Genomic DNA, 25,738 nt, shown 5'->3' with positions numbered 1-25,738 from the left:
CCAAAACCACAATATGATTATGACGGATGACCTATAGTGGAGGCCTCCGGAAATTTTTATCATCTGGTGTTCTTAAATGTGCGCCTAAATTTGAGCACACGGACTTCTAGCATTTTGCCTCTAACGAAGCGCGGCCACCGGGGCCGCCACTCGATCCCGCTACCTTCCGGTCGGCAGTTAGCCACAATAGATGATTTGTAATTGTTAACAGGAAACTCGTAGAGCTCAATATTTATTGCATTTGGTGCCAGTATATGCTTGGTTGCTTGCCGCCCGCATTGTTTGACATCGTTGTTTGGTGCACTAATGCCTGCAATATTTCTCAGCAGCGCTCTACTCCCAGCTAAGCTAATTATCTTGAATAAATACTCATTTCAGGTTAGCTTCCAATTCATTATTGTGACAGCACTTCAACCATTCAATCGCTCCTTGAATTGGGCTCACACCTTGTGCGTTGCACAGTCCTTCAAGATCTCGACAGAACGAAGTCGACACAGAGTTTATCAAAACTGGCACCGGAAAACATAATCGCACCACAAGAGCCGAAAGACCATCGAGTTGCTTACAGTGTAATACTGACGCGGCGCATAAGCAGCTTTAATTAATTTAAAAGCAGCTTTAATTATTAAGGGCCCAATAATATTTGACTGTTTTATTCCTAGTTATAACCACACAGTCCAGCCGGGAGGGTATTATCCATATTTATTAGGAATCTTTAATTATGTATATATTTTCCACGGCTCATTTTTTCTAAACTCCCACACTACCCGAAGCTTGTCATCCGCGACATATCCTTCACGTTCTAGATCGTCCAACAGAAAGGGAGCGTCAAAAAAACATGCTGCTGCATTACTTTCTTTAAAAGGCCTTTCAAAAATCACAGGAAAGCCCGAAGGTACTCCCTCCTTTCTGCACTCTTTGTTATGAAATGGGTGTTTAATGGTCAGCCGAATCTTCTTTGAACGGCCATTGAACAACGTCGTCGATCACTCCTTTATGCAGCTGAATGCAAGGGCACAGGTAAACACGCTCCCCCTTTTTTGTAAACCATACGCCTTGCGACAGGTGATAGCCAGAGATGTACTTCTTTTCCGTGCAATAAACAGAAATTCCTGTTGAGGAAGCCCTCTCTTTCATGGCTCTGAATCCCTCTACAACGAACTCGTGTCGCTTGACTTTGATTCTGCTTAGAGCTAGCATTTCTTCAGAATTTATTGCCCCTGAAGTAGTTTGTTTCTCGCAGTCCTTCACTTCGACAATCCTGACGACAGTTTGTGCGCATTCTTGGCATATGGTTTTCGCGGCAACCTCCAACTCTTTTCGAATGGTTACCGTGAGTGCACCACCCTCACCACTACAAAATTGTCTAAAGTCAGCTTTCAGAGAGTTTGCTGTGTCTTCTTTCAGTCGTTCCAAACTTCGCTCCATGCCTTCTTGGAGTGTTTCATGTGAATTGCTTATTGTTCCTGGAAGCTGCTGCAGCTTTTCACTGTGATCATTTAGAGTTTCATGAATTGCTTCTGACGAGGACGCCATGGTGCCCAATGCACTAGTTCTGCTGGATATTTGTAGCATTGTTCCTTTTATTGTGTTCATGCTATGTGAAATCCCATTGAGGCGGTTACTTTGGACGTTGTTTTGATGCGTAAGTTGGTCTAGTCTTTCTTTCATTTCACCTACTCGTGTCTCTATATTTGCATTCAAAGCCATCATCATTGCTTTTTCGCCAGTAATCTTAGTTTGCGGATTCCCGGACGCCAGAGACATCACGTGATCCTTGCATTCGCTCCTCATATGCGCGCACACATTATTACACCGTACAACCATCGAACATCTCGGACAGGCAGTGGAGTGGTGGTCACAGTCTTTGCAAAAGTGCTTGTTGAGTTCCGATGCAGGCAGAACGATGTCGCAGCCTCGGTCTTCGTTCCAGCACTTCACCTGATGGAGAAAGAAAATAAACAACTTTAAATAAACGTTTATAATTTATACCACCTCTTGAAGCCGGGTTTCACAAACAGCCTCCGATGTTCAAAGCACTGTGTACATTAAGCAGATAACAAAAAAGCAGCCAGTGACGATGTCGCATGACATAGAGCAGATAGGTGTTTAAAATTGGAAGGAGAAAGCTGAATTGCGCAAGCTTGTATAACTGCAGCACAGTCGGTCTCCAACAAATCATCGCAAGATGATTAAAAAATAACGCCACAATCCCCATGATAAAATATTCCGGGATATCCCACGGATTGTGGGTATTGATTTCATGCGAAGCAGCATGGCGAGTGCTATGGCTGAAGCAGCAGGTAACATCTTATGCCGGATTTTTCACATTTGGCGAAGCGTTAAGAGGAGTATCGATGCCTTTGTGCATATTTAATAGTTGTGCGCATATGGTACGCTTGCCAGCCATGTCGACTTCATTGGGGTGTAGAGGGTAGCTCATGGTCCGACGTGACGTTAGCACTCACGTTTAAGCTTTGTCAGTTTTATCGCAACAAAGTGTGCGCTTCGGTGCGGTGATTGGCATATCATAAATAGCGGTCAACGTCGAGCAACGCCTAACTATACATTGCGGAGACAATGTTTATTAGATTGGCATAAAAGCGGGAAGCGAACACTGCAACCACAGCTGACGCGTCGTCCAGGCATAACGTTTGTACACGCTGCTATTCAAAAGGTGTTTGAAGCTCTGGCGTGGCTCTACAGCATAATACTTTATTAGAATGTAGAATGCCTGGGTTGGATTCCGGCTCGAGCCATGATTTTTTGGTTTCATAAGATATTCCACCCATCGAGAGTGCCGCCGACGCTATATAGTATCGCATTTTCCGCAACTCGGAATCCTTAACGCTGTCGCGTTAAAATTCCTGAACTCAGGGTTAATATAGACAGTGAATCACGTGTGGTGCATGCCCGCATACCATGGGCATGTTATGCGGGTACGTGCAACATGTGACTGCTCGAAAGGGTTTTAGGACATACGCGACGGGCAAGTCACGTTATTCGTGGTCTGTGATTTGTGGTGGTCATACACTCATGTCCTATGCCCATTATCCTTAACACCAGGCTGAGGAGACGACCACGAGAGCGCCCAGACGTATGCGACAAGATAGATAGGCAGACAGGTAGAAACGTTAAGAGTGCATCTCGATCGCTAAGAAATTATTCGCATTTAAAAATTTTTGCAGATCCCACTCATTCCGGGAGTCAATGCCATGCGAATCAATAGGCGCTAAGTGACCTCCACCGATTTTTCTTTATTGCTTTGAGTCAAGCGTTTCGAGTTGGACCAACATCTTCGTGCACTTTTAGTATTCGTGGGTGCATTGTGGGCGGACCCGTAACGACGAATATTTTACGGGAAGGGTGTATGTGCATGTGTTAGGGGGGAGGGGGACGCTGGCTGAAGGCTTTGACTGTTTAGGCAAAGTTCGTATTCAAGGAAGCAACAATTTGGTGAGAGGGGGGTCCTAGGGCCATTCGCCCCCCCCCCCCCCCCTCCCCTAGCATGGCTTAAGGCGAGTGATAGGAGTTAATATGTAATGTTTGTTACAGTATTACAATGTTAAAAACGCCGATATAGAGCACTGCAATCACAGTTGACGTTGCCGCGATATGACACCGTTATAGGGCCTTTTTCGTAAACATTTTCAAGCACTGAAATAGCTCTGTGGCTGAATACTCGACTGCCACGCACAATGCCTGGGTTCGATTGCGGCTCTAACCATAGCTTTTCAATATTTCCGTCCCTCTGATTTTTTTTCCCTCACCGACAACGCTGCCGACGCCTGCCCCGCATTTTCTGCGAGACAAGCTCCATAACGCGATCGCGTGAAGATTTTTAAGAGGCTGTTATGGCCGTTCGTGGGTTCATACGAACTGTAAATCACCAGTGGCTTATACACATTCCATGGGCCGTGGTATTCGGCGCGAGGCCCAACACTGGAGACGTGGGCGCTGCAGTCGCGGTGACGTGCAGGGTTGGATCACGTGACCTCGCCTCGCTCTGGCGAAGGGAAGCGGACGGTTGAATTCGTTGTTTTTAACCACGATTTCGTGGAGTTTTCGCTTTTGAACAGCGCTGTTTTCGTTTCACTTGTTGTGTGTGGACCCCCAGAGACTACACAATCCGGTAAAGTACAGTAAAAATTATCGGCGGCCTTGTACTTTTCTGCTCCGTGCCACAGTGCACTGTTTGCGCGAAGGGGCCAGGCGTGAGCTTTCGCTTTTACAACTACTCTGTTTTTTACGAGAATGAAGCCGCTGTCACCTGCCTTTCTTTTTTGTCATGTAAAGTCTATGGTGTTAAAATGGAACCCGACCACGAATATTCATGAAAGCAAGACGCTCCGACTCCCGTACGGGAGCCTTGTTCATAGTTAGAAATGAGTGCCCAAACAGTCCGGTTATGCATGTTTTAAATTATGACGTAGGCAACGTGCGGACATGTGTGGAAAGTTGCCGTCATGATGATTAGGCATGTGCACCGTTGTCTAGATTGTCAGAGATTGAAGATAAAGCCGAGAAGTCCAGTTCTTTTCTGTTTCACTTATCTTTGCCTTATCCCGGTCTATTTCGTGGCCACTTGCTTCTACGTGTTCGGCCAGCCCGTTCGATGAAGCATTTATTAGGTCATACATGTGCTGCTTGAATCTTTGCTGAAAGTTACCTCTCTCGCCGGTGTAACTTCCACCACAGTTCCTCCCCCCCTCCATCGCCCACGTGTGCATTTTAATTGTCCTCGTGTCTTTTCCAGACCACAAGGGTTTCCGTCAGACTCTCGACTTCAACCAATGGGTTTCCTTGCTTATAGATTATTTCCGTAAAATTAGCCCATGGCCAGTGCCACTTGTTCTTCTTTACGTTGTTTTACGCTACAGGTGAAAACATGGCCACCTTAAAACAGTAGCCGCGAAGTGTCATACTGCTTATCAATGAAGCTTTATAAATGCTGGACGCTGCTACTTTCACTGCAACATAAAATTGCCATTTAGACCACGGTAAGCTACTAGTGATGCAGAACTATCGATGGTACTATCGATACTATCGATAGCTGAGTCACTATCGAACTATCGATGGTGAAAAATACTATCGATAGCGCTATCGATAGTAAAAAATTTGATGGTGCTATCGATAGTATAAGATCAACAGCACGGACTCACTGCAGAATAAACTTTGTTCCCCGGGCGCGTGGTACGTGGTGGCGCCGGAGGAGCAGGCTGAAGGGCAAGAAAGTTGACATGCTTGTGTTCTTCACTAGAGTGCTTTGCTGACACATGATCCTAAAGTCAAACTGTTCAGCTGTAGCGGAAAGGAAGCCTTTACATGTGGTGGGACTGCGCAGCTTCAAACTGATATTGCATGTTATGATTTTAAAATAAAAAAAAAATATGAAGAAGTTAATTGTAAGGTGTAACTGGTCGCTTTTGGGTACGAATCTATTGATAGATATATTCCGCCATTTTCACTGAGGTACATAATTTATTTCTCTGCCAAAAATTGCTCATACATTAAGCGAGGCTGGTAGTAGGCTATCGCAAACATTTTGGCAATATGGCCGGCCAGCAACCGCATCATTATTCACACCACTATCGATAGTATTGTCACGTGGTTGTGACGGTGAAGAATGCTGCAGTAAGACTGCTTAGGGAGCTCTTTATATGGGCGAACTTGTGCCCAGAAGATCAAAACTCAAAATACAAGCGATACATGCTGCGCACTGATAGCGGCGGGAGCAGTCGTCAGCCGTTGAGTAATCTGATCATCGGTGGAACGCGTCGTCCCTTTATACATCAGTCATCAAACCTTTCAGCGTTATCGCGGGTGCTCGCGTAAGCTCCGGAATAAATTTGACTGTTCGCGTCAGGCGCGTAATCTTAACAGAATGATCTCAAACAATTGTGAAGTTTCTCAAACATTACGGCGCGGTCTGCGTCAAACGTTGCTAACGGTCTTTGTGGGTGAAACCCGAATACATCAAAACAAAGCAATAAACACGCGTGGCAGTAATAGAGTAATATCGCTATAGTAATATTAACGGTCGTACTACCGATTGCACTATCGATAGTTTGTCGATAGTAGCACTATCGATAGTTTGTCTACACTATCGATAGTTTCAAAAAAACTATCGATACTATCGATAGTCAATTTACCGATAGTTCTGCATCACTATAAGCTACACCTTGCAGCATGGTTATTCAAGTGCGCAAGTAATACGGCTGGCCGGCACACGGTGCATTTACTATCGCAATCGAGCCCGATCTGGACCGTATTTTTCGATCGCGATTAGCCCCTTAGTGCAAGCTGCATAACGGAGTCAATGGTCGAAAATTTTCATCCTGATGTGGCTGGGTGGCGATCGAAAATGCACCGTACGTATGACAACCATAGACAATTCGCGCAATGAGAAGCAACAGATAGATATTAAAATCGTGCCGCAGACAAACGCATGTGGAATGTTATTTAGCTACAACACTGAATGAGGCGCGCGCGTATATATGGCTGTCGTGCGTTTGTCTCCAAACATATGAGAAAGGTTGCGGCTGCACGAATCTCTAAGCATACTGGATGGTTTCCCACAAAGCGGAGAAACCGCTGTCGTCATGTGTACTAAACAGGAATTAAGTTTGCCCATGTTTGTCGCGTAAACCGAAGCCCCTTATAGATGCGAAGTATCTTAAGGTCGAGCTCAATCCGGTAGTGGTGTGCGGCGTGACCACCCTTACTGCGCATGCGCATGCCCTCTCCACGCACCTCTTCTCCACTCCCCCTCACCATTCCTCCTGTCATCTACCCCTCTCCCCTTTCCCCTCTCCACTCACCCTCTCCCGTTCCCCTCACCCTCTCCACTTTCCCTCTCCACTTACCATCTCCCCTCCTCTTTCCATTCTTCCTCTGAAACGCGGGCTAGACATGCCGAAATTCTCTCCTGCACAACGCCGCGATGAGCTCGAGTGCATGCGCGTCCCCTCCCCTTCTCCTACGCTGCCCCCCTCTCGCCCGCCTGTCGACCGCGTTCCCCGCTCGCCCTGTGAGAATTAACGGCCAGGCTAGATGGAAGATACGACGCGCGTAGCGTCCCTCTTCGCGTTCCACGACGCGAGGTTGGTAGCATGCCCAACGAACGCCAACGGAACGCGATCGTGCAAGTGCTCCGGCATCGCATCGCCTCATAGCAACGCTCATAGTCCCCTTTAGCGGGAGATGGTGTAATTTTTTATGTGCAAACTTACAATGAATGAAGTTGCCCGGTTGTCCGCATTTCTTGCAGCAAAAATTTGTTTCTTTGTCGCAAGCACGCGCTAAAGCCCATTCGACGTAACATTGCATTTTACGAAATCAGCATGGGCGGCCCTCATGGTTTCCATATCCACGGCCTCTCGATCTCAACCAAATGGAGGAGATCGAGCGGCCGTACCATATCGGTGGCCATAGCAGACGACGCCGGCAGTCAGGACGCTGTCTAAGGCATTATGAGGACATATTTTTTTTCTGAGCAGTTATTTTGCATTTCGTACAGTCGGTGAAGAAGCTACAGCAGTATTTTACTGTCTTCCTCCAAGTGAGGTACAACAGTAATAATAAACAAGCAGACCCGAAAGCGGCTGCGGGCTGAGCGGGAGAGGGCTGGCGGATCAATCCAACCTTGCACGTCACAGGGATGCCTCCGCATGGCGGCGCCACGGTATGTCCTCACGCCCAATATGGGTACAAGTGCCTGCCCATGTAAATTTTGCTATGTGTCAAGTTAAGTAGACGACCACGAGAGCGCCCAAACGTAGACAGACAGACAGACAGACAGACAGATAGATAGATAAATAGATAGATAGATAGATAGATAGATATATATATATATATAGATAGATAGATAGATAGATAGATAGATTGATAGATAGATAGATAGATAGATATAGACACGATCAAAGGGCGTTTGGTTTGCTATGAAATGCTTTACATTTAACAGATGGGCCGAGGAAAAGTAATCCACAAGCTTTAACTATGTAAGTCAGTTAGGTTGGGTTAAGTAGTGCCACGGCCGCTATAGTGCTAAAGCGACTAATGCTAGGCTGCGCCATCCAGAAGATATAGCAGAGAAGAAAAGGCAGGGAGGTTAACCAGTTGGGGACAACTGGTCTGCTACCCTACATATGGGAACAAGTTCGGGGAGTTTGAAAGATGGAGAGCAAAGAGAGAAAAGGACAGCAGATGACACAGCACACGCAAAGTCAGTCACAGACCGCCACTCTTGCGTGGTCCGCGGAATCAATGTCTCAGCCTCTTGTCCAAGTCCGTTTCTTTTTAAAAACCTGAACAGCGCCTTCCTCGCCTTCTGCTGCGATGTCGTCTGTCGACATGGGGGAAGTGATTCTTAGTAATAAAAAAAACAGGAAGAGAAGAAAAAATCACACCATGTCCACGTGGTGAATGATGATGAGTGGGGCGAAGCGAACTCGCGCTGCAGTACGGCGATGGCATTGGCGCGAGCGTGGTCCTTCTTGATGGAACATATTGTGGCTAGATTGTTTGAGAACCACAGTTTGTTGCACACACCGCAACTATGGCCGAAACTGTTATCAAGGAAGTCCCGCTGGAAGCGCGCGTCGGCGCCTACGGGCAGAGCAAGCCTGATGCGTTTCGCATCCACTTCACGTGCTCGCACAGCCTCGGGCTCTGCCTGCCGGTACGCGCGCTTTCTCGCCGCTTCACGGTCCTTCACATTATGAAGATCCGATTCGCGCCGCAGCCGTGCAGCTTCGGCCTCGCGGGCTCGAACGGTGGGGTCTTCGCGCCGCAGCCGTGCAGCTTGTCGAGCAGCTTCGGCCTCGCGGGCTCGAACGGCGGGGTCTTCTCGCCGCAGCCCTGCAGCTTGTCGAGCAGCTTCGGCCTCGCGGGCTCGAATGGCGGGGTCTTCTCGCCGCAGCCGTGCAGCTTTTCGAGCAGCTTCGGCTTCGCGGGCTCGAACGGCGAACGGGCTCTCACCGCCTTCCGTGCCCTCCGTTCCGCAGCCTTGTCTTCCATCTGGCGACTCCGAACTAAAGAGAAAGCGTGCTCGTCAACGCCGTCTTCTTCTACTGCATACCAGAACGCGCGCTTGTCACGAGCTAGAGGTGGCTACTACAACGCTACAAACAAACGGAGGATGGCACGGCATAAGACCCACGGCATAATATTTTGCCGTGGACCCACGGCATAATATTCCTTATGCCGTGGGCCTCACGACCCACGGCATAATGAGCTTCGCTCCTAAAATTGAGAGTGCCGCAACTGTCAACCTCTGGGATGACACCTCAGCAGTAGCTCTCAGGGAGAAGGATAAGGAGGGGTTAAAATAATAATAGGAAAGAGCAACGGGGGATGCGGTCAGCAGAGTTCAGGGACGGGGCAACGATCGGCTAGAGGCACGAGGACGTCACGGAAAGGCGAACCTTAATCGGTGAGAGGTGCTCGGCCTGACGGACGAAGCAACCGTCACGGCACGATGATCGGCGAGAGATGGAGAGGGCTCGGCATCGTGGATGACGCAACCGTTGCGCAATTAATTCCACGGAGCGAATCTCCTGTCGAGATATAAGAATGGCTTCAACAGATATTGATCTATTATCGAGGCGTGTTAGAGCGGATGCCAGGGTGCAACTAAAGGTGCTATGGGGGCTACTTGGTATGACTTCATCACTGTTCACGCTGCCAGGAACTGACCGAACAGCAACTGAAGAAAAGACACACACGGGGTGATGCGTCTACTAACAACAGAGTTTTTAAGGCGAAAGCCTCGGATGCCTCACGAAACGCGAAACTTGACCGTCCGTGACGTGGACGTCGCGCGTCACAGACGTACCACGACTGACGCAAGAAAGCATCATGTGATTACGTCATCGTGACGTCACCGATCACCAAAATGTGTGACGTCATCACATGAAATCATCAAAGGTGGGCCGATCACAGAGGCAGTGCAAACCCAAGTGAGCTGCAGAAAGCTTGCAAACCCTCTGATCCTGGTGGCCGTGCAAAACTACGTAAGGTACAGAAAGGTTTCTGAGGCGAGCGGGGGATGATCACTACATCGACTGAGAAGAAAAGGAAGAACATGGCTTTCGTCTTCGGGTCGTCTTAGGCGAATGCATGAGGGACCCTTCGAGCTTTTTCCGTGCCAGACACTTCCTTGTGTAGAATAAGAAAAGAAGAGGGAATCAAAGGAGAAACTAAAAAAAATAGGACAAGCCAAGAGCACATGTTCCGCATCACGTAAACACGTGGCCGTTCGAAATAAACAGTTGCAAATAATTACTGCTACCGTATCACGGCAGCTATGATATAATGGCTGCCTTTTAAAATGCACGAAAAGACAACTTGCCGCCGGCAAGGACCGAACCTGCAATCTTCGGATAACGAGCCCGATGCTCTGGCAATATTTCAACGGCGGCGCTCGCCCTCCCGTCCAATTCATCGGGTATTTCTGTGCACGCAAACCGGGGAGTGTTAGTCAGCGCTGCTTGAAGCCGTGGTGGCGAGTGTGGTACACTATTTTTCTTGCCAGCTAGCCTCACGAAACACGTGACGCTAGCTGGCAGTCTTTTCTTCCACTCGAAATTCTGAAGATTTATGTCAATATTACTACGTAATACAGCTAAAAGAGTACAAATTACGTCTCTATACACTCATTAGCTTCTTTCTCTGTTGGAATAAAACAGAGCTGAGCTAGTTGGTAGGTACTCATGTCAAAAGACAGGGCGTGCAAACACGCACAGAAGAGAGACATCAACACCACAAACGTCGTTATCAGTTGGTTTTAATTAAGGTTGCACCTCCAACTGGGAACACAGGACTACGATAGTGTATCTGCGCCCCTACGTATGTATTGAGCCACGGTTATGATAAGAGGCACATCCATTAAAGCTATGACACTCCACTACTCCGACATACCCGATACTTGTGATGCATGCAGTTTCGATGATGAAATAGAAAAGAACGAGTAAAATGTTGCCGGCACCGCCTTGATTCTAAAATAAAACATAATTCGGCCTCTCGCATTTCCTTGTTCTTTACAACACCACTCAACGGCACGACTGAGGAGCACCCATCCGTACAACAACATAGTCAAAAGAAACGCTTTTGTGTTCTCAACTGACGAGAACACGCTTAGGGATCCTGTGCAGCTGTTTTTATCTTTTCTTTTACTCTGCTACGTTCCCGATGTGCCCACCTTGACCGACAACGTTATAGGCATTCGAGCCTCGTAACGCCTTTCACAGAGCAAAAAAAAGTTTGTTAGGCACAGGTTGTATTTATTTTACTTTAAGCTTCTGTGAGAACAGCAAGAAGGCATAAAAAGCATACGACAGGTGCTAGCATCAACCCAACTAAAACTGTTCAGCTTCGCCACTGTTTAATACTGTTCGACTCGTTAGCACAAGAGAAAAAAATACAGCTTTCAATGAGAGAAACGGACCTTAAATCCTGGCACTAGAATACGGACGCAAAGGCCATATCACCCGTTTCAATGACGTGCTCATTTTCGTAGTTTGATAAAACAAGAATTGTATAGTTTAACATGACCGCAAAAGGCTTTGCTTGATTTCTTCCAAATTACCTTCCGTTTCAGCAGGCTGTGCGCAGGACACTCCATCCATTCGACGTCATCTGCCAGGACTAGTTGACCATCCAGAGGACAGCAATGCCCATCGTCACTCCGGCACTGTTCGTAGCAATTATTGCAGAAAACGTGTAGGCAAGGGAGAAAAGCGGTAACTCTAGTTAACAACCCACATGCTTGGCAAATTCTGTTCGCTGGAATCGGTTCGACGAAGTTCAACTCCCTCCAGTCCAACTCATCAGAAAAACCGACCAAGGTGTACCGATGCCTCGGAGTCGGCATGATGAATGCTGCAGCCGCCCACTATCGCAGTCGAGGCAACTCCCAACACTCGAATCTCGGAACGCCGTCAATGTGCCTCCTTGGAAACTGTTTCCATGACGACTATCGCAATGATAGTGCTCCCGCGCGGCTTCCGACCACGACACAGCACAAGCTTTACGCGTCAAAAGGAAATGCCCGTATGCATGCAGACAGTCGATTTTTAGCCTAAAAGTACCTGTGTACAACAAAAGCTCATCGTATGATGCAATTATCTCATATATTTCTTAGGTCGCGGGATCGAATGCCGCGACCTGAGAAATAGATGCACTTCGTCTGTGTGTCCTTGTCTGCCGTCTTTCTATGCTTTGCAGCGCTGATTTTTTATCCATCGCTCCCGGCCGCGGCGGTCGCAATTCCATAGAGGCGAAATGCTGGAGGCCCATGTACTTAGGTTTAGGTGCATCTTAAAGAATCCCACGCAATCCACATTTCCGGAGCCCTCCTCTACGGCGCACCTCATAATATTGTCGTGGTTTTAGGATGCGAAACCCCAACAATTATTGGTATTATTATCGTGGACATTTCTCAATTTGAAATAGTGTTTAAAACTGATAAATATTTGCGATGCAAAGTTGTAATGCGCACCAAATTCAAAGTAGAGTACTGCGCTCATCTGTGCTCATAAGAGACCTACGACTTACTCAAATGGTTGTTTCTAAGCGTACTGATGGTGTAGCAATGATTGTCAGATGGACCGTCCCATGTTAATTACGAAGATTAAAATGTCAAGTTGACGTGACGCAGCAATCGGCCTATGAGCTCCTGTTATTTATTGTATTCGACTCATTTTTTTTCAGGAAGTATAGATTTGTTATTAATAAACTCAGCGCTCTTAAAGCTTACGAAATTGTCTATAAAATGAGTTATTCAGCGTGCGCAGTGCAAATGAACGGCGGTAGTCTTCAGCCTAATAACGGGTGTCAAGGCAAGGAAAGCGCATTCGAGCAAGTCCGATATTAGAATTTTGATAAAGTGAGAAGACCTGAAGGCATAGTCGGTGTCAACAAGCGCGAGACATAAAGTGAAAGAGTTTGCGTAAGTGGCATTTATTTTGCGTGGAACCTACAGAGAGGCTGATCATGATGAAGACTATGATGGTCGTGATTACTGCATACGTTGCAGTTTATTTAACATTTTTACTACGCTGGCATGAGCACGAGAACATTACCGCCCATTACGGTGTTCACTATGCGAAATGTGAGCTGCACGCGTGATACAATTTGGCAATATACGGATGCAGTGAATCTGAGAGACATGTTTGCGTTGTTACAGTCAACTCTTTATTTTTTCTTTAGTTTGGTTTTTCTGTATTTTTCTTTTCTTCCGTTTCCGCGACAGCTGCACTTATAGACAACTCAATTTTTGTCAATTTTTTATATTCTTTATTTTTATTTTTATTGTTTTTTATTGACTGTCTTTTTCTCTCTATCTCCTGCATCGGTGGCTCGAGGAGCGCGATATTGTTACTTTTTATTTTTTATGTTCCTTATACGTGTATTGATTTTATTATAGTTTTATTATTTAATATCTTTTCCGTTTCGGCGACACAAAGACCAGGGCAAAAGAAAAAAAAATACGTCGCGTGTTTCGAGGCACGCGAACCGCGATATATTTCGCTGTGTTCGTTCTCTCAACCAAGGGACGGGCGCCGCCTCAAAGCTGCGCCCCAAAGTTAGCTTGGCAAACACAGAGCCACCTCTTGGTTCGCGCAGTATATCAGGTTTGTTTTGATGAACATTTGCGTTCCTGTTGTTTTGGTTTCAACAGGACACCTGAACAAAGTTGTGCCATCCACAGGTATGTTCAGGTAAAATGTACGTGTCCACTTTATTAGTTTATTACAGTAAACGTCATGATCACTATCTCAACTGCGAAAAGATACGCAAGTGCTTGAATGTAGACCGCTATTTTTGCGCGACATGTGTAATATATAACATTGAATGACATTATGAGCTATTAAAATCTAACAGCAAGAAAGCGAACCAGTTATTGTGCGACACTCGATAATATTGTCATATGGTAGGGTAAATAAACGGTGTTGCCACCCTCGGCGGGAATAAAACGGCCACTACCATGGGGTGGACTGGGTGGTAGGAAGTGGGTGCATGTAGGGTAAAAGCCTTTGTGCAATCATATGAAGAAAATAAAAAAAAAACTCGCAATGTCCCTTACGCACTTGCCTATGACGACTCCAAGGCGAAAATCATGGTCTTTATCTTCTTATTGTTCTCAGTCGATTGCATCGCGTGGTGTTGCACCTCACGTGGTGTTGCACTTCCTCGGCAATCTACCCGTCTTTGGCCAAGTGAGGATGTCGTGTGAATACGTCATTATGACGTCGCCAATACTGACCAGCCGTAACGCCACGATAATGTCGCCGATTTTGTCGTCTGTGACCGTGTGATGTTCTTTGCATCTATCATGTCGATACAGGCAGTCACTTTTCGCGTTCATGAGGTTTCGTATTCATACTACAGCACAAACCATCACTGATTGTCACAGTCAATGTGTCCAGAATTAATAGATAGAGCGAGAGGGCGTAACCATAATCTTGGTATATGATCAGAATTGTACATTGTTGTGATCGTGTGTTGATGTTAGGCGTAATTATTGGTTTTAGTGTGTTTTCCTGTCTATGTCAAGCCATTCAGAATATCATAGCTTGGACGTGTGCATGTGAACTTATTTTACTTATATGGACTTGTGCTCGACTACTTGCCACTTATGTGGTGTTCGATTGTGCTGTATATGCACATGTTGTGTTCAACTGCATAGCATCTTGTACCCTCATTATTTTTTATTGCATATTTCGATTGCACAGCGAGAAGGACTAGCCTGTGCCACCATAAGGCATCAACCTCTCCAATACCGCATTTCAGTAAAAAGAAAGACAATGGAAAAATAAAAATAAAGAGAGGGAGATTAACGAGGGAAATTTAGGGAAGGGGAAAGGGGGTGAGACAGAATGAAAGATGAGAATAATCGATGGTGCCGACGCTACAAAGTGATGGCAACAGCACTTTCCACCATCTACACACCTACATTGCCAGTGAAAGGGTCGTTAAACTACTCCGAGTTCAAAGAAAACACAGTAGCTTCTTTCTCGGTTTCACTACCGTCCCTACAGGCGCTGCCTACACCTCCCCCCTTATTTCTTGATGAAACACGTGGAAAATATCAGCACTAAGCGTTGAGCTAGCTTATCAAGATTTCGCGCTTTTCGTCTACACGCTATTATTTCCGCTGGCGCAGTTGAAATGCGCAAAATTAAGAGAAATCAGGCGATCGCGCACGATAGTTAAGCGAGACAAGGCAGAAGGGACATTCAAAGAAATGGCAAAGCAGGGTAGGAGACCAATCGCAAATGATATACCCCGTATATGGACCAATCGAGATGTTATTTTTCTCGTGACGTCACGTGTACAGAAGTGTTCGTGTTTTCTTCTCCTCTTTTGGGTTCTCGTCCGTGTTCTTGCGCTCTTACCACGCTTACACTGCCCTCAGGGCTTGCGAAAAAATGGCTGGAAACACCACGACAGGATAACGCGCTCGTTCTTTGTTTTTTAAGAGGCTATTGAAAGGCCCTTTAAAAACCCGAATATATAGTTCGGACCGGTTTCCTGAAGAAACTGGACTGAACAATAAATACAATGTGATTGTGGACTGAACGACTGAACTTGAAGTACGATAAGGTTGCAAGATTGCACTCTCGTTTCGTCGAGTGCTCATCGGGGACGGTATACGAAATCCCTCTGAAGTGTGGGAAAGTTTACATAGGCCAAAGGGGCCGATGTACAAACGAACTACTTAGAGAACACCAGCCTTCAATAAAGACAGGACAAGAGTCTAATCTCCCGCGGCCGCTTCATGGCAGCGAATGCTGGTTGCCTGCTTGTGGTGAACCATTCCCCCATTTACTTGTGCGAACAAAAGTTTTGAGTCGTAGTCGTGAACAGTTGGCACGTGAGCTTGGCGATCCATTTTAGGGGCGAAGCTCCTTAAGGCGGCACCCGTTCGTCCCTCGTCGTGCTCGTAGTAGTGAGTAACAAGTCTTACCCTTTGACCTCCAAGGTGGTGCCGGTGGGAGATTTCTCCTGTGCGTTGTTGAACAATAAAAAAATCACAGCATATCCACGGAGTGAATTATGATGAGTGGGCGAAGCTGCGGAGGTTCATCGGTAAACCGTGAATCTTCCGTGAATTCTGCCCAGTACATCATCACCGACGTGAGATCGGGCGCGTTTATACTAAAGGTTCGATGAGAATTATGACGATTTGCAGCTCACTTTAATTTTACATGTACGCTGTGAATTTTCATTGTTTAATCATGCACAGGAGCACTCGCACACACGCACTACCTTGGAGGTCAAAATCCAGTGCCTATTTATGCGGGGTGGTCAGTGAACGGTTGTGCAGCGCGAGCGGTCGGTTTTTTCAATCAAGACGCTGCCGCGACGCTGCCTGCGTCGGCGCCGCAGCGCCGCGAGGCAAGATAGGGGCGGGGGGGGGACCGTAGGAGGACCATGAGGCGATGCGAAGCCGGAGCACCTCCACGATCGCGTTCCGTTGGCGTTCGTTGGGCATGCTATACTCGCGGACAACTTTTCTTGGCAATGAAGCGAAGGCTACAGAGCCACAATGCACGTATCCTAACGCTAATGAATGTAGTCCCACAATTGCGTCCGTATTTTCTGCGTGGGATATATAAAATACTCCTTCATTTTCTACATGTAGCTTTTTGAGGGGGAACGCAGTGCACACAAGCGAGATATTTGTATTTCTTTTAATTTATACGTTGTCACTTTGCGTTTTCACATGCGTAAAAACCGTGAATCTTCCGTGAATTCTGCCCAGTACATCATCACCGACGTGAGATCGGGCGCGTTTATACTAAAGGTTCGATGAGTTATGACGACTTGCAGCTCACTTTAATTTTACATGTACGCTGTGAATTTTCATTGTTTAGAAAACCATTGCTTTAGAAAACACCTTGCGTCTTTCGTTAAGCAGCTGGCGTCTTTTTCGTTTTGCTTTAGAAACATCTGGCGTTCTTTCGTTTTGTTTTTACAAAACATCTGGCGTCTTTCTTTGGTTTATTTCATCAATCAACGGCGTTTTGAACAAAATTTTTATTGTTTAATCACGCACAGGAGAAATCTCACCAGGCACTACCTTGGAGGTAAACAATGGCTGCTAATGGGAATGAGAGACAGAAGAAGTCGGCTTTTAGCTAACACTTACACTTCTACAGAGACAGAAGAATTCGGCTTTTAGTTAACGCGCACACTGCGAATTTTTTATTGTTCAACAACGCACAGGAGAAATCTCCCACCGGCACCACCTTGGAGGTCAAAGGGTAAGACTTGTTACTCACTACTACGAGCACGACGAGGGACGAACGGGTGCCGCCTTAAGGAGCTTCGCCCCTAAAAATTCGCAGCGTGCGCGTTAACTAAAAGCCGAATTCTTCTGTCTCTGTAGAAGTGTAAGTGTTAGCTAAAAGCCGACTTCTTCTGTCTCTCATTCCCATTAGCAGCCATTGTTTACCTCTAAGGTAGTGCCTGGTGAGATTTCTCCTGTGCGTGATTAAACAATAAAAATTTTGTTCAAAACGCCGTTGATTGATGAAATAAACCAACGAAAGACGCCAGATGTTTTGTAAAAACAAAACGAAAGAACGCCAGATGTTTCTAAAGCAAAACGAAAAAGACGCCAGCTGCTTAACGAAAGACGCAAGGTGTTTTCTAAAGCAATGGTTTTCTAAACAATGAAAATTCACAGCGTACATGTAAAATTAAAGTGAGCTGCAAGTCGTCATAACTCATCGAACCTTTAGTATAAACGCGCCCGATCTCACGTCGGTGATGATGTACTGGGCAGAATTCACGGAAGATTCACGGTTTACCGATGAACCTCCGCAGCTTTGCCCACTCATCATCATTCACTCCGTGGATATGCTGTGATTTTTTCATTACTAAAAAGAAAGCTGTTTGTGTCACTGATACATCACTCAGATTGTATCGCAATGCCAGCAGGTTTTTCGCGTGCGTGCAGATGAATTTGCTGTTTGTATGGTATAAACAGGCGGTTTTTTTTTCGGAATAAATCCAGTTTTGAGTCTGCGCCCGCCCTCAATCTCTTGCCATTCGCGTTTCGCTTTTGCGCAGGACCTTGTTAATGATCACAAAGCATATTTTTATGGGATTGCGACTGCTGAAATGGTTCAGTTCGCGAACAACCCTCATTACACCATCACCGTTGTCTGCAAATCTGGGAGAGAGTGTTGTTCAATCTGAGAAGTTTCTGTGGACTCAACTTAATTGCGTCCAGTAGCGGTTTTCCTCTTTATTTCCGTCGCACCTCCTATTCTTCCCTTAACAACACCTTACCAGTACCGTGCTGTCTAAGCGAGAAACAATGCAACATTGCTCTTATCGTAACATCCGCTGCGGCCGCATAGGTAACCTTTGGTGTGAACCTAATGTGCGCGACGAGGTGCACATGTTTAGCATCATGTGCGCTAGGAAATTACATCTCGAAGAAAGTGTATGTGCAGTGACGCACAACCGGACATTGTGCGCGAGGATTCCGAGTTCAGTAAGCAGCAAACTTATCTGCATCTTCTCGTGCGTGTAGCTGTTGTTGCGGAGGACATGCCCCACAGGCAACTGTGTCGGCGCCAGCGAATCGCCGCGCGTGGAAACTATGCTGCGATGTCCGATACTAGAGCCCTCCGTGAATCGAAGGAAAATGTACACGCACAGGTAGACATCACAGAGGTATAGAAGGCCCAAAGGCGTGCTGTGCGCTTCATATTTAACCGGTACAAACACTTAGGAAAACCGACAGATAATGAAGCCAAGGTAGGTATAGAGGAACTTAATTGTACTCTTTAACTGTATTGTAGTATTTACGATATAAATGTGAATAAAGAAAAGTGGACTTTTCGTCTACTCTACATTGATCACAATTATATTGTATAAAACTGCACTACAGGTAAAACAGTACAATTAACTTCCCCTATACTGTCCTTGGCTTCATTTCCTGTTGGTTTTCATTAAGGTTGTATAAACTGAGAAACGAGCCCTTCTTTGTAAGAACGATATTTGATTGGAACTGCCTGCTTGAAGATATTCCCACGTCTCAGAATTTTCAAGCCTCCATCAATATTTTATTCAGCCAATGAAAGAGAGCTTTGCCAGTTCACTTCGCTGATTTCCTCAGAGGTCATGCATTCAAACATTGTAAATATACATGTCATTATGCATGAACGGGAAACTGCTTTGTTTAAAGTCTTACTTGTAGATAGTTGTGTTGCAGCTTACTTCTGTATTTTCATTTTTGCCCGTCTGGCATCGAGCATAACGGCATGCAGTATCATGTAAATAAATCATGTAAATAAACGTAACACATACTTGCTAAAACACTAGCACAGACTAATATTGTTAGGTTAAAATGCACAGGTAAACCCGATAAAGTGGACGGGAGCACAACCACCGCAGTGGCTGATTAGGTAGAGCATCAGACGTGTTATTCGAAGGTTGGAGGTTCGGTACCTGCCGGCGGCAAGTTGTCTTTTCGTCCACTTTATTTTCTTCACGTTACATAATAACTACTACAAATAACGTCCCGTACACTTTCCTTGGCTTGATTGCCAGTCAGTTCCCATTACGTTTTGTCTAAAAAAGCATAACGAGCCCTAAATTGCCCTGTTTTCACGCAAGACGATGTCAATTACTCAGGTTGTTGCTGGCGGTTTCAGGGATGTTGTAACAAGCCTGCCAAATGTCGGTTTTCCGTTCACATTAAACACGATGAATAGCGTGGAGACTCTAGATGCAGATGCGGTCTTTACGGCGATATAACAATTCAAGACCCCGAAGACAATCGTAGATAACTCCGCCATGCTTCGTTTTGAGTCACGTTTGCTCTGGTTACGACAGACAGTAAAGAAAACTGGCAACGAAATTCCGTAAAGAACAAACCGTTGCAAGCAATCTTACCAAGCCTGGCCAATCTCTCTGTTACATCGGGTAAAAAACATAAGGAAACGATTAGGTCACTTTAAATATTACATTTAAACGCGGTATCTTATAGGTAGATACCATAACAGGTAGTACTCGTAAGCATCGCCTTTAAGATGTCCATTCATTCACACACTCGGAGATGGCGACAGCGGGGGGGGGGGGGGGGGGGGGAGTGTCATTTAAAGAACAGATGTATAGTTATGATGACGGTGATAAATTCCCTACCTTTAGAAATTACTTTATGTACATTTGCTCTCTATTTCAATTAGAGTGCAGTATTGCCAAATAATGTTTTTATACGAGAACAGTATTGTCCTTCTTTGGGATTTGAACTAATTCCATTGCAGCGCCGAGGCATACAAAAACACCCCAGTGCAGCTTTATGGACGGATCTTATATTTATTTTGAAGTTGTAAACGAATAGAGCTAGCCACTCAAATATTACTTTGCGCTACTTTCCTGCTGATTCATGACGGACGTGCTCCAATTCTGCAACGAGCTACTGATGACAGCCGTGACGTAAAGCGGAGACTAGACGTTCGAGAGCTGATTTGCATTTGGAGAGGACAGACTACGAATTGAACACTTGCGTAAGTACGACTGCATGCGTGACACCCGGCGCGTCTCGAGCGCCACCTTATTGGATGGAAAAGAAACTCTGCGACAACCGAGTGTCTCTCGCTCCATGAGCCAGCATTCCCAACATGCAGGCAAGCTGCGTCGCTTTCGGCTGTACAAGATATTATTATGGAATGTGAAATAGTGACTTCTTCCAACTTCCTTGCGCGAATGTTCATTTAGAGAAGTTTGTTGGCGACAGCGGTGAAACAGTCGAACATTGATGGCATGCCATGGCGGCCAACACCTGGTGCATCTTGCCTGTGGCGCGCATATTATCGCGGGAAAAGAAAATACAGTGGGATCTCGTTACTACCTTTTTCCCGGCAGCAGCAAAATAAGAGGCATTATGCAAAAATCGTATTAACCAAAGAGGTTGGCCGGGAGTAACATTGGCCGGGAGCAAAAAGAAAAACTTATTAGGTCGAAAAACATATTATACAGAATCATATCAACGAGACTCCAATGAATGTCCTTTATTCTCTAGGATTTCCCTACATATTTCGTATACGACTGCATGCCGAACACCGAAGTTCACAATGCGCACAGAGCACGGGCCTACCGCATTTCTCACCAGACAAGGACAGACCCCAATAGATCGCACCTTATTTGCACATTACGAAAATGATTGAGTGTTTAACGTTATTTCCTTAATCGGTGCTACAGTGCTCGGTCAAACTGTACTTTCTCGTATCCCCTGATTTTGTGTGTATATTTGTTCATTCGCTTCCAATAAACTTTCAATTGCGAGTCTGGGCTCGTCTACGCTCGTCCCTTTCTGCTCTTCTGTCAGTGTCTGTTAAGTTGCGCTCGCTTCCACCATGACTCGAACGAAATCGCAAAGCTTTATAGCTTGCTGTAATACTGGATATGCGAGAATTATTTCGTGGCGCACTAAATAGCGTGCCGCATCCATATTGGCGCATGCGATAATTTGATATGGCATATCGGGATGTTAAACCCAACAATTATTATGGATATGGCATAGTTCGCTATGCTTTAGGGAAAAACAACACGACACAAATACCATGCAAGATATATAACGCATAGATCTACCGTTAAAGAAATAAGGTCTGGGTTTTACGTCTGGAAATCACCGTACAAGTTGGTTCACACTGAACATTTGACGTGCTGCGCAAGCAGAAAGATGAATCGTGTCTTCCTCTTTCCTTCTTTCTGCTTGCGCAGCGCGTAAAGTGTACAGCCTATTATTATGGTTTCCTAAACGGGGCACACAAAATTAGGCACGCGGGTCTTATTCCACGTTGCCCCCGTCTAAATATGGCTACCGTGCCCGCACAACGAGCACGCACACATTTTTTGTCGATCACGCATCCTCAAGCGTAGCAGAGAAACACCTTAGCTGTTTAGCTTAGCTGTTTAGCTAAGGTGTGTAGGGGCCATAGGTCGGCAAAAAATGTGGAGCTCACTCAGACTCACTCACGAAACATATCTTACCCTTAGGGCTCACTCGGACTCAGACTCACCAAACTTTTCCTCATTCAGACTCACTCGGACTCAGACTCACTATATTTTTTCTCAGCCGGACTCACTCGGACTCAGACTCACCAAAATATAATTCATTCGAACTCACTCAGACTCAGACTCACAGCTCGATCTGAGTCTGAGTGAGTCTGAGTGAGTCGACTCAGGAGTCCACTAGCCTATAATTAGCCTTTTTCTACCATAATGTCAATGCTCTTCAACGCCAATATCTCGCATAATCGGTGCGCTACTTAGCCCCTTTTGATCTCGTACCTTCAAATACGAGTTATCCGAGTTTGTAGTTCAATAAGGACCTTTTTATTGAACGAGATGACTCGCACGAGATATTTTTATCAGTAACTTCCTGTGAAAAAGTTTGCGGGGGGAGCTCAAGGCACCTCCTCCCCCTCTCCTTCCTCATCTCACGACTCTGATCAATAAATATTGAGCTGACGTATGAACGGTAGCGCGTTCAAGTATGCGGGACTACACGTGAGTATAAACGTGAGCCAACGTAAGACTGATAGTAATGCTGAAGTTGAGTAGACAGGACCATAGGTCGGCAAAAAATGTGGAGCTCACTCAGACTCACTCATGCAATATATTTTGCCCTTAGGGCTCACTCGGACTCAGACTCACCAAAATATTCCTCAACCGGACTCACTCGGACTCAGACTCACCAAAATTTTTCCCAACCGAACTCACTCGGACTCCGACTCACAAAACTTTTACTCACTCGGACTCACTCAGACTCAGACTCACGTCTCGATATGAGTCTGAGTGAGTCTGAGTGAGTCGACTCATGAGTGAGTTTGCCGACCTATGGTAGGGGCTAATAGATGAACGAATGTAATGGGGAAGAAGTTTTACGCGGCAACGCATTCGCCGATCTCCGCGATGTCACCAGTGGCGAACCACGCGTATTTTCTGTTGCCCTGATTTGTATACTCCAGAGACATTTTTTTCAATATGTAATTACAAAAATATTTAAAGCAGGAAAATAAAAATGAATAGTGCCCTGGCACTATACTGAATACCCCACAATTGACATGAAACAAACAGAATGTGTTCGTCATGGTTTCTTAGAAAATAAGAAGAATAAACGATGAAAACCGTGCGCAAACACATGCTAAAAAACTGGCCCCTGAGTTGAATTGAAAAGAATAGATTGTAATGCAGGGATCGGAGAATCAGGTTGGTGGGGCTCCTAGTCTAGGGCTCTACTGACTTCAGTAGCCTCTCTTGCCTGGTTAATTTTGCCAGATTCGCTTTCAAAAAATACTGGTAATGCCCAAAACTCACATAAGTAGTAGCGGTACACTAGGGTTTTCTGCTTTCGTGTCAGTTCATGAAATTGCTCGCACGATAAACATTTAGCGTTAGCAAGCATGGCACCATGTGGGCCTGAATCGTACCAACAGTGCTTGCTGGCAAGAGATCATCTCTCCGCGAAGTGCTTAGTCGGGCGTTTCAAGAGTCGCCGCGTGAACTGCTTGTTCGCGGGGTCTGAGATTCCGACGTCCGACTCTCTTGGTCGTGCAGTTCAAGACGCCAACGACGCGTGAACTTCCCTGCTGAAGTTCCGAACAGTCGCTGAACGATGTGCTTCGTCATGCAGGTCCAGATGGCGACCTGCGAAATGTTTAGCCGCGTGTGCAAGGAGAACGCATTGGATGTTCTTTATAGCGCAGATCAAGGCGCTGATGGGGGACGATGTGCGTCATTAATGACTGCAATTCTGGGCCGTAATCGCTCAATGTATATCCTTGCAATGTTTAATATTACCGCACGAGCGTCGACAGCGGACGCCGCGGTTTCTAATATCGACAAGAAGCAACGAGGTCACTGATACAACGATCATCGTCACACCGGCTTTTTTAACCCTTGATTGCACAAATAAGGCTGGTGGTCTATATGCATCTTTAAGCAAAAAGCGTAGCATACGGCGATCGCGCACCAGTGCGATCTCTGTGCTTGCGCATCATGTAGCTAATCTCGTTACTTCTCGGGTATATTAGGCGCTACATACATGTCCAAGGATCAACGCTCGCGCGATATTATTTAGGATAATGCAAGGGTGTACTCCGTGGCGGTATCGCAGATTTCGCATTAAATTTGTATTGACGTGCACACCGAGGTACTGATGCGCGAAATGTTAAACTGCTTTCCAGGAGCCACTTGCCGCTGTGTTTAGCCGTCAGAGGCGACAAGCTATTGAAGGGTCTACCACGCTTTTCCGATGTTCACGACGAACGCGTTGCGCTATCTAATCTGGCGATTCCGCTTTCTTTTTAACCACACAAGACTTCCGTTTACGGATGCCAAACTGATGCCCAGTCAAGATTGTCCCTCAGCGATGATTGTATATGTGTTAACACTGAACGATGCAGCACCCATCTGGAGAGCCATAAACCAGCCGCTGCGTTAGCACGAGATAAGTAAGGAGGGAGCATTTATGGGGTTGCCACCGGGTGCGCCGAACTAATTGCTTAGCGCATGACCATTATGATGAGTGTATAGCATACCTACGTTATTTTGACTGGCGCGACAAAACAAGAATGAGTTCATTGACAGATCGACATTGCCTCTTTTGAAGGACACCTCTATGTTATCTCAGTTCTTCCTTGCCGCGCGCCGTCCTTGTTACCATGGGCAGCAGCCGCTGATACAGTATTGATCGCGTCCATGCGTCTGTCGCCGTAAACAGGGCTCAATTGAGGGTGCACATATAGGTTTTCTCTATTCTACATCTCTATTGGCCATGCGTACGAAAATCTCAGACCGTCGCAACACATGGCAGATTCCTTTTCTGTTCAACTAAATGTTATTCCTTCGGAAACGAATTGAGGCTGCCCTTGTTTCACGGCTGGGGCAGCCACCATTTATTGGAAGATATGAGACAATCACCTCTTTAGACCCAAGATACACATCCTTCTAACAAATATTGGCGTGAATAATATATTAGAGCAGTTCAATGGCGTCGCCATCCTTTACGAAAATGATACCGCGAAGCAATAAGGGATGGCGGAGGGGCGAAGTTTCAGAGAAGACTACACTAGGAAAAACGAACAAATTAAAGACAAAATGTGGGCAGGTAGCACTAGTAGTGCTAGCCTGGACTAACAGCGGTAATCACTACCAATTACTCTACTTTTTTACCATGGTCCTAACTTGCATGCATTTAGTTACCACGGTCTTAATTGAGATGGCGCTAATTCATCAGGTATTAAGTAGCATTATCTTAACTATAGCGGTCAGAATTAGCATGAACTTAGTTAGCATGCGATTAATTCACCCGGACTTCTCTCTCTGTTCCCTTCCATTTTTCCGTTCTGCGCTTTATTTTCTGTTTTCTTCAGAAGTCACACGCCTTGAACAAACGCCTACATTGTGCATTAATCGTGTCAACCTCCATAGGTGCCTTATTATGTGCCAATGACTAGGCGATACAAAAAAACGCACTAGGTGCACGCGTTGGCGCAGCTCAGTTTTCTAGTCACGTGAAACGGCGAACTGAAAAGTTTAGGCGTTTGCGCTGTTTAAAAACTCACAGCGTCCCTTATGCCTTCGACAAGTACGACTCGAAGGGAAAGCAATCTTCTCTCTTTTCTTCTTAGTCGTTGTATTGATCCTCCCCGCCCAAAGCTTTCTGCTTCTCACTCGATATTGCACCGCCTCCGGTATCGTCCCTCCT

General features: G+C 46.0%; 1 protein-coding gene across 1 annotated transcript in view; it reads right to left on the bottom strand.

The window, feature by feature from the left end:
- Positions 1 to 936: 936 nt before the first annotated feature.
- Positions 937 to 25,738, bottom strand: part of LOC125759481 (uncharacterized) — a 48,106-nt gene continuing 23,304 nt past the window's right edge. The window contains exon 3 of the mRNA XM_049418323.1: positions 937 to 1,676. Coding sequence (XP_049274280.1) covers positions 937 to 1,676 — 740 coding nt within the window. The remainder of the gene's footprint in view (positions 1,677 to 25,738) is intronic.

Source organism: Rhipicephalus sanguineus, chromosome 8, assembly GCF_013339695.2.
Source record: "Rhipicephalus sanguineus isolate Rsan-2018 chromosome 8, BIME_Rsan_1.4, whole genome shotgun sequence".
Taxonomy (NCBI): Eukaryota; Metazoa; Arthropoda; class Arachnida; order Ixodida; family Ixodidae; genus Rhipicephalus; species Rhipicephalus sanguineus.
Note: the sequence above shows the minus strand (reverse complement) of the source record. Positions and strands in the feature narration are given on the sequence as shown.